This window comes from Taurulus bubalis (genome assembly GCF_910589615.1).
Source record: "Taurulus bubalis genome assembly, chromosome: 11".
NCBI classification, from domain to species: Eukaryota; Metazoa; Chordata; class Actinopteri; order Perciformes; family Cottidae; genus Taurulus; species Taurulus bubalis.
In genome coordinates this window covers 18,516,522-18,531,642 of record NC_136599.1, presented here as the reverse complement: position 1 = coordinate 18,531,642, position 15,121 = coordinate 18,516,522, and the positions used below count along the sequence as shown (strand labels likewise).

General features: G+C 40.2%; 3 protein-coding genes across 3 annotated transcripts; 2 read left to right on the top strand and 1 right to left on the bottom strand.

The window, feature by feature from the left end:
- Window positions 1-676: 676 nt before the first annotated feature.
- Window positions 677-3,807, top strand: taf10 (TAF10 RNA polymerase II, TATA box binding protein (TBP)-associated factor). Its single transcript, XM_079226002.1, has 5 exons — window positions 677-1,012; window positions 1,303-1,460; window positions 2,038-2,102; window positions 3,202-3,316; window positions 3,496-3,807. Exons 1-5 carry the CDS (start codon window positions 880-882, stop codon window positions 3,583-3,585), a joined length of 561 nt encoding a protein of 186 aa, XP_079082128.1. The 5' UTR covers window positions 677-879; the 3' UTR covers window positions 3,586-3,807.
- Window positions 3,808-4,488: 681 nt separating this feature from the next.
- ppih (peptidylprolyl isomerase H (cyclophilin H)) lies at window positions 4,489-14,220 on the top strand. The gene is made up of 9 exons (XM_079226155.1): window positions 4,489-4,621; window positions 9,841-9,905; window positions 10,036-10,059; window positions 11,430-11,474; window positions 12,270-12,312; window positions 12,713-12,805; window positions 13,078-13,165; window positions 13,271-13,311; window positions 13,686-14,220. Exons 1-9 carry the CDS (start codon window positions 4,556-4,558, stop codon window positions 13,752-13,754), a joined length of 534 nt encoding a protein of 177 aa, XP_079082281.1. The 5' UTR covers window positions 4,489-4,555; the 3' UTR covers window positions 13,755-14,220.
- On the bottom strand, window positions 5,742-7,393 carry LOC306743830 (putative G-protein coupled receptor 160; the record flags this gene model as incomplete). The annotated part of the gene is made up of 1 exon (XM_079226394.1): window positions 5,742-7,393. The coding sequence occupies one exon, from the start codon at window positions 7,391-7,393 to the stop codon at window positions 6,341-6,343; it is 1,053 nt and encodes a 350-aa protein (XP_079082520.1). The 3' UTR covers window positions 5,742-6,340.
- Window positions 14,221-15,121: the final 901 nt, after the last annotated feature.

Here is a 15,121-nt window from a genome sequence, read left to right as displayed (position 1 = left end):
TGAGTAGCTTAGTGCCCCCTAGCAGGTGGCTGAGGCCCTTCTGCTGCATTCAGGGATACTCGTAAATAATAGTTTATCGTGTGAAAATAGAAGCTTGTTAGAGTGATAAAGAGAAAAAAATGCACTTCAATTTTCCAACTCGTAAATGTCTCTGTTCTAAGAGGATCCTTAATCGTTTTCTTAACAAGCAGGGCAACACGATATGTCGCGCCATGGATTAAAAAAATATTACCGACAGCACCCGAAGGCACCATTTTAGTTACATCTTCGTAGTATTACTATTTTATTAGATAGCTACAGTCTGTGATTGCTTCTTTTTTTTGTCTTAAGCTGTGTTCTTCGTCTGTTAATGACAGATTGGTAAACATATTAGGTTAATTTATCACAATGGGCAGTTAGCAGATTAATAGCGCGACTAAATCGCTGTTAGCGGTATTAGTATCCTATTAGCTTTACAGCTGTCTACCAAACCAAATAAATCGTTTGTTCAACAAACAGCAGATGAAACATGAGCTTTAGCTTCGAATATACGCCAAACCATGTCGAAAGTAACGCTACAACCTCTTCGGGAATCTTCGGCTACTTCCGTCAAATCCGATCCACAGGTCACATGACGCGCCTGACTCTACAGCACGAGCTCAGCCTTCTGCTGCTCGTTAACGCTAGCTTCAAACATTCCTAAAGCTAGCTAGCGAGCTGCTGATTCAGCTATTTTAACAACGTCGTGGTTAAAAAACCAGCTTTACTTCACAACACAGTGCTGTGTAGAAGAATCGTGTTGGAGCTTGACGGCACAGGATCGCGCTTTTTGGGCATATTTGTACATTTTCTCTGCGCTAGCTAGCCAAGGTTAGCGCGTTAGCTAACGGTACCATCAACATGAACATAGACAACGTTAATCAGTCTGTCACAACTGGAGTGTCCTCCTCGACCTCTTCCACTTCAAGTAACTGTATCGCAAACGATAATGCAATTACCAACGTCAGCAGCATCTCTTCGGTCACGAGTAACGGTAACGTTAACTTATGTGACTTTTACTCATGTTATGTGTGTGTTGTAATTGTAGTAGCTACTTGTGTTACTTCAAGGCAGGACAGCTAACGCTAACGTTAGTAACGTGATGCATCATCATGTGCAACTTTTTTTTCTGCAACAGCGGGGCTTGCTTGGACTTTGAACAACCTTTCTTGAAGCAAAACTGCTAAGCAACGCTTTTTTTTCTAAAAGTGAAAACTATAACAAGGCATTAATTGGGAACTGTACAGGATTTGTTTTAATTCATCCCAAACATGTGTGTTTCAGCTTCAGCCTCAGCGGCCATGGTGACCCCATCAGCAGACTCGTCTGTCTCCAACGGTGTCTATGTTCCCGGTGGGATCACCAACGGAGACATGAAGCCGGCCCTCGCCACCACGCCCCTGGCAGATTTCCTCATGCAGCTGGAAGAATACACTCCCACAGTAAGTCAAGTTGTGTCAGTCAGATTACTTCATGCTGCAGTCACAAATTCTTCCTGCATATGAGTTAACTACTAAATTCTGGCTAATGTTGGAAACGCCTGGCGGGTTTTGTCTCCCCTGCAAGCCATATTAATTGATCACCATCACCAAGTCAAAATGAAATTCTATATAAAGTATCCCAATGGGATGACTGAAAAAGCAAGGCACTCAATAACGTTGATGGAAAAATTCTATAAATCCTGTATTGCCATGAAGCGGCACTGCTGAATAGTTTCCGTAGGAACAAACAATATACGGAAATAGTAAAAAAAACATTCAATTGACATTTGTGGCAACTTCATATGCCCCTTCCCTTTATGAACATTAGATCTTCTTTTTTTTACCAAGCACTGTGCTGAGACAACGCTGGCACTGTACAGTGCACCAAGCACTGTACTGAGACAACGCTAATAGTTTCCTTCAGGGGTCAGAGGCTGTACCAGTGTTTTTGCTACTTTTCATGTCATACAATGATAATGTTCTTCACAAACAAGTGTCTGTTGAAGTGAAAGTGGGCTTTATGAATCTTTGTTTTCAGATTCCTGATGCAGTGACAGGCTACTACCTAAACCGGGCTGGCTTTGAGGCTTCAGACCCAAGAATGTAAGTGCAACAATGACTGACTCTTTGAAGTACAGGCCACCTTTAAGCTCCAGTGTGAGTGGCTTCGCCCGATACCCAATGAAACAAAATGACACAAATCAAGGTGCTTTCATTAGACCTACAGGACAGGCACAAAGGGAGTGCTTGAGCAGCACAGACTGTGTGAATGAGAGACACATTGCAAAGCCCCTTCATGTTATTACGTTTAACTTTTAGAATTACTTGTTGGGGGTTAAATTGTTTGAGAAACTGATTACTTACGTCAATGTTTTAAATTATGAATCATGTCTAAGTTAACAGTTTTGCACTTACAAAGTAGAAATCCTCACTATGACATATTTTCAGGATGAATTTATTATGAAAAGTTGTTAAAAGTTGCAATTCAGAAAATTGCAGAGTGGTTGGTTTTCTTGGCTTTTCTCAAAATTTTTACCTGCCAACTGAAGAGGAACCAACCCTCCGGCCTTATATTCGTACCTGTTGTCATAGCGACATACATTGCACCTACAGATGATTTAAATGGGGGTGTCTTATAAATAACACATCTTATAATGTGCAGTATATTAATGTAAAACATAGAACACAATAATGATTTAAATACACACGTATAGCATTGAACATATGTACCACAAATGTAAAGTATTTTAAAAAAAAAGGCTGTAACACTTTCGTGTATGTCAATACCTTGGACAAGATGTTTAGTATGTTTCCTTATGCTTTTATTGATTTGTGGACAAAACTTTGCGTGATAGAGTGTGCTCAAAAGTTTGGATAAATTGTTCTAATAATTACTATTGTTGGATTGACTGCCATGGCTGTCTGACTTTAATCAAATGGTAGGTGCCGTTGTATGCGGTATACATCAGAACTGCTACTAATCTTTACTGTGAGCAGAAAGTACAGACTTTTGAGTCGAACATTTATTGTCACCTTTATGTTGGTTGCTGTCATAATGTCTTGGAAGAGAAAAGTGAACATGAGCTCTGAGGATCTCTTTGATCTGACTTTATTTATTTATTTCCATGAAAGACAAACACATGCTGGCTGTTTACAGACAGTGAAATCTACAACAATGATTTTCTTTTTTGTATTTCTTTAGAATCCGTCTGATCTCCCTTGCTTCTCAGAAGTTTATCTCAGACATTGCCAATGATGCGCTGCAGTACTGTAAAATGAAGGGCACTGCCTCAGGAAGCTCAAGGAGTAAAACAAAGGTCAGTGTTTCTCTCAGCTTTACGTGTGCTTTAAATATAAAACCTACATACAATAATTTGAAACCGCTGTATGCGTTGTTAGAAGATGGTGACAGAAATAGTTGTCAACCTTTACCCAGCTCTGATCATGTTGTTCCTGATGGTTACTGATTTTGTATTTGTTCTTCTTCTCTATATAGGATAAGAAGTACACTCTGACTATGGAGGACCTGTCTCCTGCCCTCTCAGAATATGGCGTCAATGTCAAGAAACCCTATTACTTCACATAGAACCAAGTTTCTTTGAAGCTTTTTGCTTTTGATAGTTTTGTGTCCCTGCTGACCCACTAGAGTCTGTCAACACCTTTATTGCTAAATGTTTTTTTGATCATGGTGCTTTAGTACAGCTTTGACAAATTGTTGTAGTCACTTTGCCATTTGTTATTTTTTGTGGAACCACCTTCACATTATGTTAAATTGTTTAATTAAGTTTTATTGTGAAAATAAAACCCTTACAAAAACGTTGTCTGTGAGGTTACATTTGTTCAACGCAAGTATAAGTGCTAAACATTTTTAACAACTGTATGTCATAAAGGCACTTGTTTAACAATCGTATTGTTCAAAAGTAAAGTGCAGCTCAATTAAAATACATTAATACTTCCTAGAAATGTTTAACTAGAAAGATTGCTTTAGGATTTGTTCTTTAAAAAAAAAGTGCAATAGAAAAAGCATCAATTCATTAATATTGTTTTTGCTGATTAACTGTCCTGTTGATCAAGAGTCCACGTTCTTGAACTGACTGAATTCTACCACAAATTGAATTTCCACCTTGATGCATTAAATAAGTACATATTCTACTGCAATAATTCAAGGTTACAATGTTATGTATTGTCATTGTCCACCAGCGTTGTGTAACGAAATGCAGTTTGTACTTTTGCAACATAAGAAAACCCCCAAAATAACAAAACTATAATCACACGTGGAAATGTACATTAAGTGCAGCAGCACAAATCCTTACGGAGTTAAGCAATTAGGACGGTACACTTTGGTTTGTTTTTAGGTGAGATATAAATTGCCGACAGACGGCCCTCTGGTGGCTAATCCACGCTTTTACGTTCGCGCTTTCTCGCGAGGGCAGTATTTTGACCCCAACTGCGAGCCGTAACATGTCTCTCCTGGAGATTCAATGGCTACCACATTTATGGTGTTATCCGGCGAATAGCATTTATATTTAGTCTTAACGAGCGAGGAAACTGTCACCATGTCTGTGCAAATAACGAATACAAGTAACCCGATTATCTTCTTCGACATAACCATCGGAGGGCAGGTGAGTGGAGCAAAAATAAACGCGAACACAGACTTTATCTCGGAGCTAACGTTAAGTTACCGTTCCCCCAGCTCACCTTGATAGCGTGTTAAACGTTGCGATCCACTGAACTACGTGGGTTGCTATCGAGATATGTTAATTTAATACACGTGTCTGATACTCTGAGCAATAAACGAGGCTGTCGCTGCATTTAAATCGCGCGGTTTGTGTTGGTGTGCGCATCTCGTAGCGAAATTAAGCCAACTTACATTAAGGTTTTTTTTCGCCGACCGATAAACTAATACATCAAAGTTCGTGATTAAAATGTATATTGTGTTATCTTCAGTACCCGTCTTTTTAAATTCCAGACCAAGCAAGAGCCCTCCACGCCTTTAGCTGCTGTGAGATCTCAGTAGATTTGTTCGGTGCGCCCACATGCGTCCGGGAGGGAAGTCTTGAGGAGGCAGACCAAATGTACATTTTCACTACATGTTTGCTTCTCACAGTATTTGTCTGTGTAAAATGATTATTATGCAGTCGCAAGTTGTTAAACTATTACCTCTTTGTTAAGTAAATGGGCCTGTTTGGCATCAATGGCGCGCAGTGACCGCTTGGCGCCACTCCGGCGCACAGTGATGACACAGCCATGCTATTCCTTAAAGAGTCAACGAGTAAAGTTTATACGTCAACCATATATTCTACGTTTTCATTAATCGCCGTTTAAATCATTCCACGTGCTCTGTGCATTACTCCGGAGCTTTATGATCTCTCGTACACGAGCTGAGGCGATACTTCTCCCACTTTTCTCATAAACTATTGCTCCAAAAGACACACATCCAAGTGAAAGCGGTCCAGTCAGCACAAACAGTCTATTAGGAAGGTCGATGGGAAGATCGCGAACTAGATGAAATCGAAATGACCCAAAAGTATCTAATTGATAACAGCTGGTGAACTTCTATCAAAGCTAAGGAAAGGTTCTTTAAGGTTTCCTTTATTTATGAAAGGAAATTAGATAATGTCGTCCCACAATTATTTGCTGAATCATTCGGTCGGCCCTTCTACAATATGCTCAGATTTAACAATTGTTTTTCATTCATCCATATGTGAATGGAATACATGATAAATATGAGTGGATTGTGACAAACATTTCGTTTCATTTTATTTGTATTTCGAACACGTAACAAGTACATAACAAGAATAAAAAATACATAAAATGTAGCATCTGTCAATGAAGAAACATTCATAAACAACAAAGTATCAACATAAACGAATATAACAGTCTGAAAAAGAGTAGAAAATACCGTTGCACCTATTTGGAAAAGATATAAATCAACGTATGAGTCAATGTAGCATTTCCCTTCAAGTCTCAGATTATCTTTAAAAAGTCCTTCATGACAACAAACAAATAACTGTATAACATTTATGGTGACTTTTGTAAATATTTACAAAAGTTTAACTTAGTGATCACAGCTTTCAGCAAAACTTTGCTACCCAAATCAAAGCATCCCATTTTGAAGTCCAGTCACAGTCTCTTGTCGGCTGCAGCATTTTTCGGTTTGATTGTTTGCTTAAAAGCGCGTGCTGCTGGAGATGTGGAAGATGCACGTCTGTGTCTCGGCTTCAGTTTAAGCAACATTTACACAGGTGAACCTTTCATGTTCACCTCAAGTCTTTACTCGCTTTCTCACATCATGGTTCTTGTTTGCTGTTGTCAGGTCTGCAATGTCTCAAGTTTCTCTATCACACACAGAGGAGGGTGTGCCTCTTCTCGTATGGCGGGTTGAACACAGTTGGAGGGAATGGCTGCTGTTGTGTTCCTTTGCTCAAATGCCAGTAAATAGGCCAGTCACACACATTTTCTGGGAGCCTGTATGGTCCTTCTGTGTTGCTATTAGCCCAGAACACCGCACCCATCAGTAAACTGTTGGTGCACTCCAACCACAGAAGATTAACTGTGATGTAGGCCGGTACGCCAAAGTCGAGCAATATGCCGACCACAGATACCGTGAGATAAGGCATCCAAAATAGGCTAAAGCCCAGTATTATGCTGAACCATAGAGGTGGGCACGGATAGATGGTCTCCTCCAGTGACTTCTCCTCTATGCCTTTTGTCTCCACGCAGTTGCAGTTAGTTGGGGTGGACCACAAGTCGCTCTGGTTCTCTCTTTTTTCCCTCGCTACAGATAACCTATCTGCCTCTCTCACCCACTGTGGAATCATTGACCAAAAGGGCAGCATTGCACAAATGACTGCGAAGAAAAGCCCCAGAGTGAAGTAGGAAATCTGTGTGGACTCCTGTACATCACACACTAGAGCTGATATCCCTCCCGGAAAATCCATTTGAATCAAATCAGATTTGACGGACCCATTGGAGAAAATAACTAGGATCCACACCAGCAATGCCAAGGCCGTGTGCCTTAGGATTTTGGAATAGGTGCTCTGTTTGCCGAGGCAGGTACCTTCTAAACAGTAGTCCAATAAAACCAGGCACATCATGGGCAGCGGCAGCGCTTCATACGTCGCAGAGGCATGGGCCAAGACGAAGCAGAGTGACATAAGATACCTATCGCGTCCAAGAAATAACACGCTTGAAAAAGAAAGTACCATCACAAAGTCGGCCAGGACCATGGACAGACTGCACATGCTTAGAAAGGAGGTATACCGTTTCCGGTAGCACATGTAGAGGACCGCCGCGTCCAGGCCCATCTTTAAAACCACAAGTACCAGATACTTGTTTACGTTGTCTGTATGACAGCCGGAAGCCACATCCTTTTGCGCTACAATGCCCATCATTCTGACGGTGTGGCTCGGTCTCTGATACGCTGGCAGCGTTTGAGCCGATGGTTCTCAGTTCAGTGCGGAGATGCTCCAGGAAAGGCTGCGGGGGACAAGATTATATTGGTCAGGAACTATGGCTGTACAAATGATAGACTGCAAATAATGAATGTTTTTAAAGGAAGCGTGTGGATGCATGAATCCAGTCCACAACATGAAATCGCAAGAGGCGGTTGAATAGGAGATTGGAAGCCACCCAGATCGGGACACGTCTCATCTCATCAATTCAGTATTTAGATGACAGCCTTTTATAACGGTGTGGAGTGCAGTGCATGCTGTATATACTTTTTTTTGCCAGATATGGTGCAATCCTATCTAAATAGTCCTGTTTATTATCACACCCCACACAAGGTGTGATCAATGTAGAGCAGTAGTCAGACAAGTCCCCGCATATTATTCCTATAAATGGTAACCATGCTCGGATAGATGACTCCAGTTTCGCACACCGTCTGTACATTACCCTTGCAATTATACAATTTAAAGTAAAATTGAAAAAATCTAATAAATGTAGTCCTCGTTGCAATGTTGACACTTCCACGTCAACATCCTATAACAATGGTATTCATTCTTTCCAGTGTTGTTAAACCGGAGAAGCAAGTGCTGACATTTGAAGTGTGTATTTTACGAAGTAAAAATCAACAAAACAAAGCCTGCTGCGAAGCCATCTGTACCTGTGTGCTCAGGGTTGTCCCAGTCCAGTGAGTTTCAGTGGAGATCCAGGCAGAGGCCCTGCGTGCTCTCGCCAAGAATCGTTGGAATATGACTGTCAGGCGAAGTTGTTCATTGAAGACGGCTATTTATGGCTCCACCTTGCCCATTGTGAATGCTGTCAACTAATGGTCCACGCCTTCTGTGTCTTAATGGAAGCCTGCCTCTTATGTCTATATACCCCAGAGCTGTCTGCCTCTCATTTCAGTTTAGATGTCTTGTAGCAGATAAACCGGAAACACAGCCTCTGCTTGACTGGTTTAAACGACACCCCGTGGAATGTGTGGATGCTTTCACATGCTAACAAAATCAGATATGTAATCTCTGGCTACTGTCTTAGTTATTTATGCAAAATACTTAAATACAGCACCGTAAGGGTACAAGTTGATTTTCAGATTTCATCAGAATTGTATTATTTGTTTTTTACAATCTAAATAAGTTTCACAAAAATAGCTCGTTACAGTCGCCTAAAAAAGAAAAGTAATTTTAGTCCATATAGTTACAGAACTAGTATTCTGTAGTACTACGGCTGTCGTTGACAATGAGGCGGTTTGATAAACAGAAGTAGCCGAGCACAAATGTTCCTCTACGGGTATGATGATATATATGATTCGCTAGAGTGCGTTGGTCAAATATGAGCTGGCAGCTATAGTTTACAGAACGTTATCTGTCAAATAAAAAAGGTTGATTATTGACTTAATTCCAGTTTCTCATAGGGTTCGTCTTTGTGTCGGGTGAAAACACTTTAGCCTCTTATCTTAATTACTGCAGTGCACTTTTCTCTTCCTTCATAGTTTTTGTTTCTGAATTCAAAGTGAGCTTTTGACATAAAACTAGAAACCCTCATTCCAGCATCACAACACAAGTAGTTCAAAAATATACATTTGTCAAAAGGTAGACAACACAACTTTGAGTCTGCATTTTCTCATAAGAAACGTTCTTTGACATCACAGCCTGTCCTACCTGTTGTTAGGCATGTCCGACTCTAGCAAGAGAAACCACCTCAGCAGATGCAATGTTCAGTGGTTGGTGTTGTTCCGCACCAACACGCAGTGCCTATGTTTATTTTCATAACCTGGAAACTAAAAACTTTCAGTATTTTCTAAATGGCATCAACTGGTTGTTTTACTGGGAGTCGTCTGCGGGGACTGAAGAGCGAGTTGTGCGAAGACGTTAAGCGGACAATCACTCTTTTTCTTTTCTTTTTTACAACAGCACAACGTTTGTTTTCACACATGCTGATAGACTCGCGGGCATTGTTGTCACAGTCACCCATTTGCATGGGTTGTGGGAGGCCTGGGTGGACACACACACACTGTATAGAGATGATTTTCAAGTGTGTCATGAAGATGTAATTTACATTTTACATTATGTATGCTTTGACCACTGGGAATCAGAAGTCAGACAAAAAAGCTTGTGCAGCATTGTTGGGATGAAACGGTCTACCAAGAAATGGGATAATGTGTCATTCAAGACCAGAAATCATCTCCCAGTTATTCAGTGTCTTGGTATAACTGGTTAGAGCAGGAGTGGCATTCTGTCTCAGAGTACTACCTGTAACAAGACTGACCAGTTTCTGGCAATGCTATGTAGTTTTGCAAGAGGTGGAACATTTTCTCCCACTTAGTTTTTAGGTGTAGAAGTTTAATTATTTCTCTTTATTTTGTGTGTTAACTGTTTTCTCAACTGTTTGCCAGGATATCGGACGGATGAAGATCGAGCTGTTTGCCGACGTGGTTCCAAAGACGGCAGAGAATTTCCGGTAAGGAGAAAGTCAGCATTACATAAGTCTGCTTTTCTGCAATAAAGGACTAATTATTAATTATTATTTTCAAGACTGACCGGTCTGAGTGTTTTAAAGATATTACCTAAACTTTGATCATCTGTTACAGGCAGTTCTGCACTGGAGAGTTCAGGTATGTTTGTGAAACGTCACCGTCCTCCACGCATGCACTCAAGATTTTCCCTTTAACAGATTAAGGGATATTAATATATTGGACCAAAGAGTTTCTGCTGGAGAAACCTTATTATTTGGGCATATGCATGCTTAAAGCAGGAATTTTACATGTGTGCATGGCAAAAAGCCAGGACGGGGGAAGTATCAAAAAGATCATCACATAAAAGCTGTGCCTTTTTGTATCCAATAAATACAAATTAAGTCACGATTATTTATTTTTTTATGCAGATGATCAGTATGATATCCGTAAAATTAAAATGCATACATGCAGTAAGAAAAACTGCTCTACTATGTCCTTTCATTGAAGTGTCATATCTTAACACTTGCTGTGCCGGTTATCAGTTAAAACAGCACCTTGTGAGCCAGTGCACACAAAACCATAGCCTTTCTAATCTGAAGGGGCATATTCAAAGAATGCCAAAGGAAGCGTTTAACCCACAATGTGTGTGGCCAGCTAAAAATCTGCACTGTCACTGGTAGCTTTTTGAGTCACTGAGGCTGGTAAAAGCTTTAGTCATCAGTCATGGACGGACCATTAGACAACAGCTTGTGACCACTGCTCTTTATGTAACTGAAACTGGTCCTTCCTGGTGCTCTTTTATGTAAATATGACATGTGTCTCTCTACACACACACACACTCTCACACACACTCACTCACACTAATATTTCAATGAATTACAATAGAACAGGTTTTGTTGAACAGCTGCCGGTTCAAAATACTTGGCTATGGCATGGTGTGTTTACCCATCCCCGTTTCCCTGTTTACTGATTAACCAGTGGCGTAACAGACCATAATTAATTCATGATCTGTACCGATCCCCTTCACAGTTCAGCACGCTCTTGAACCGCGGATTAATTACACAAAGTATGGAGGTTCCATTCGGTCACATTATGTGTTCATACTCTGTTTATTTAAAGATTAGTATTGAGCGGCATTAAATCATAACTTTATCCTGTTTTCAAATGTAATCTTAGAAGACACTTGAATAAATCCAGTTGTTTGAATAACATATTTTCACAGCAATATAAAGTAGATATTAGAGAGGGAAATAAAACCTGTTTACCTTCCAAACACAAGCTTAAAGTTCCAGTTCCTTACTGGTGCTCTGTTGTGGACATATGATGCCAAAGACAGTAGAACAGATTGGTTGCACAGCTTTGTTCGAGAGGCGTGGCCTGTCGCAGGGTTTGTACCCATCCCTGTCTCTCAATGTGTAGGGATCGGCCATTTACTGTGAAAACGTGGACAGAACTGCTTTGTCAGAAGTGATTGCTTGTATTACAATACAGTGTGTGTTTACTTTACTTAATTGTGTTCTCTCCTACAGGAAGGATGGAGTCCCCATTGGTTTCAAAGGTTGCCTGTTCCACAGGTACACGCTGTGGCGGTATCGCTCCTCCTTTGGCCCACTCTGGCTGGGAGGCTAGTTATTATTTAAACTGGTTGTATCACGAAGTCTATCCACAATAGGCAGCTAATGTTAACCACATCCTTTAGAGGCTTATGTTTCATTTATGAAGTGTTTGTTCATTCATATGAAACATCTACAATATATACATTAGAACAGTGTTTGTCTACCTTCTTTGAACCACGGCACATTTTCAACAATAAAAAAATCCTGCGGCACACCAGCAACTAAAAAGTCACAAAATGACACATTTTAGCATAATACAGCATATATGGTAGGTAATTATTGCGCTACCTACTGGCATGGAAGATTATTTAATTACTAGGCCAGCCACTATATTGCAGGCTCAGATGCTCAACAATGGCAAACTGACTAAATCATATTTTTTGGGACTGTAATGGAAAATCCCGTGACAGGACCAATTGAAGTGAAATTGGACATTTTCCCACAGCAGACTGAACAGTGCACGGTGGTTGAAAATCACTGCATTAGAATGACCAAATGTATTAATTTTTTTAAACGCCTCAATTAAACAGAAATCTGCAGTCATTTATGGGAACTGTAGTGTTGGAAAAGCATGGTCTCCTATTGTGTTTTTCATTGTTTTCTTTTTTGACACTCGTCAACAGAAAAATGTTAAGTGAATACTTTCTAAAGGCACTCTTAGCAGCCTGTCCTACCAGTCACAATTCATGCCTGCAACAGCTTTTACATCAACACAACTGACTGTAATGATGTGTTTTCATTGATCATTGGCAGGGTGATAAAAGACTTTATGATACAAGGCGGGGACTTTGTGAATGTAAGTACATGAACACCTCTTCTGCTGTCTGGTTAATGCTCTTGTTTTATCTTTAGTCACTGTTTGCATTCATGGCTTGGATTAAAGCTACAGGAAACTCACACTCTCAATCTTCTTCCATCTTTATAAGATGGTGATTACTCGTAGACCTTTTTACTTTTAAAACCACTTCCATCACTACCATTTCTTGTATTAATTAAATAAAATAAATCGTGCCATGATGTCAGACAAACTGCAGGTGAATTTTGAATTGTGCAGGACCACAATATGTAATAGTCCGCCCCCTGGTGGACAAGCAGTGAATTACATCTCATTTTATCGTATAGCTGCTTCTTTCTACTCTGTGAGCCCCATCTTATCTTGTGTTTGTTGTGGGTTTTTTTCTTGTCTCTTTGTGAAGGGTGATGGAACTGGTATCTGCAGCATCTACAGAGGTCCATTTGTAGATGAAAACTTCAAAATGAAGCACAGTGCACCTGGTCTTCTGGCCATGGTATGTATGTAGATCAAGGCTTAGAGGTTGGGGACACTGCTGCATTAGAAAGGGGTCTCTTTACTTTTGTTCTTTGGTAAATCCTCTATTATACTGTTAAAAAAAGAAAAGAGTTAATTAAGATTTGATTATTCCACTCAAAATTGATTGACCCCAGCCTCTACAGACAATAGGCTTTGATTCATTCATTCAAAGTAAATTAACACTGACCAATATAGACAAATTGACTTTTAAAACTGCCCCTCTTTCTCAATAATGTGTGTCTTACTCAGGCAAACAGTGGGCCAGGGACAAATGGTTGTCAGTTTTTCATTACCTGCACCAAATGTGACTGGTTAGATGGGAAGCATGTGGTTTTTGGTGAGTAATTCTACAATGTTAACTGTGCATTCATATCTATTTGGAGTGCTATGTAAATGTGTGTATGTGCCAAGATTTAAACAGCCTTTTTCACACCTGTTTCAGGAAAAGTGGTTGATGGTTTGCTGATCATGAGGAAAATTGAGGTAAAAACACATTGTAATATATTTATATAATTGTGAGGGGAAGGAAAATGTTTAAGGGCCTGCTGCTTATTGTCTACAATATTTCACTAATTTCTCAAATCAATTATGAAGAGAACTACATACATATTTCATAATGTGTGTTGTATGCTGTTTAACATTTTCATCTCAACAGTGATGTTTAGTGACTGTTTAAAACTTCATACATGTTTCAAAACAGGCATTCAACCCGTGAAACCCCGTCATTGACACTTGCAGCATATTCATTGTGTACTGCTTTATTTTTATGTAATGATTAATGCAGTAAACAAACTACTGATATGTGCATAAATCTGTGTGTAATGTGTATGACTGTTTGTGCTCCTTCGCTTAAACAGAATGTTCCTACGGGACCCAACAACAAGCCCAAGCTCCCCATCCTCATTGCACAGTGTGGAGAGATGTGATCCAGCTTCCTCACAACACCACGCCAGAATCAGACCACCTCTGTATACATGAAGTAGTTTTATAGTCACTTGATACTCCTCAGCAGACATAAACCTACATGTTGTTTCCTGCGTGGATGAGGCCTTCTTCCATGGTGCACATTGGATTAAAGTTCAACAGTACATCATTATCCAGGTCAACTGCTGAATCCAGACCCAGATAACATTATTCACATGTCAGGTGGGGTTTGGAACTGACAAGATGTGCTTAATATATTAGTTTTAAATTTGTTTTTGGTAAAACGTCATGTTCAGCACGGTTGTTGGGTCCAAGTGGAGACAATTTGTGCTTCCTATTATGAAAAGACGAATAAGAATTGTGACCTTTTTTTTAAGCCTTAGAAAAGCATTGCTTGGTAGTAAAAACATTCTAATTCCTGTTTCAGTCAAACTGTTCATTGAGGATGAATAAATTGTTTTACTTTTTCATAAACTGTTGGGGAATCTTGTTTCTTTGAGGAAAGCATCATATTTACGGTATATATTTTTTTATCGTTGGGTTTTAAAGTAAAAATGTGTAATTAGTTTGGATTTTAAGTTCACAGTAGTAACCAGGAATTGTTATTGCAACCATCCTTTACAAAATATACAATATTACCAATAGCCAGAAGCTGAAATCATAGGTCTATTATGCTCTTCTTGTATTTTATATTTTGATCCACCATTTCATAAAATTCAACTCATTACATTACATTTAGCTGACAATTTTATCCATAAGTGCATTCAAACCATGAGAGTACAAACTCAGAACAACAAGAATCAAGAAAGTACAATTTCTTCAAGAAAGCCAAACTATAAAGTGCTATAGAGCAAATGTTTTTTTTGGGTCGGGTAGTTTCAACATTTAATAGTGTGAGAACACTACACCCAGTTTAAAGGCACGACAGTCCTCCAAGTCGCCCAGTTCAGCGCCGAGCAATCCTCTGCTTAACTTATGGCTACCTCCTCTTCCCCATAGCCATCCATACAAACCCAAGCCACCAGACCCCTCCCCCATCCACCGTGGACCTTGTTCCCGTGGCACAAAAGAATCCTTTCACATGGATACTCTGTTCTTATGTAGGCAGGAGGAGGGTTTTTTTTTGGGGGGGGGGGGGGGGGGGCTGTTCTTCGTGGGGAGGCTCGCTGGGGTCAGTGCTGAAGCCCATCTTTGTGTGGGAGAACGGGACTCAGCCATTAACAGCAAGCTCTTCACACATCAGCCAGCGCTCATAAACGGTGCCAGTGGAGTATTAACATGACAATGGGTGGGGGGCTGCGGTGGGGTTGTCTCACACTCGGTCTGGGCATGTCGGCACTGCGCTACTGGAAGAGGATTTGGGACGATG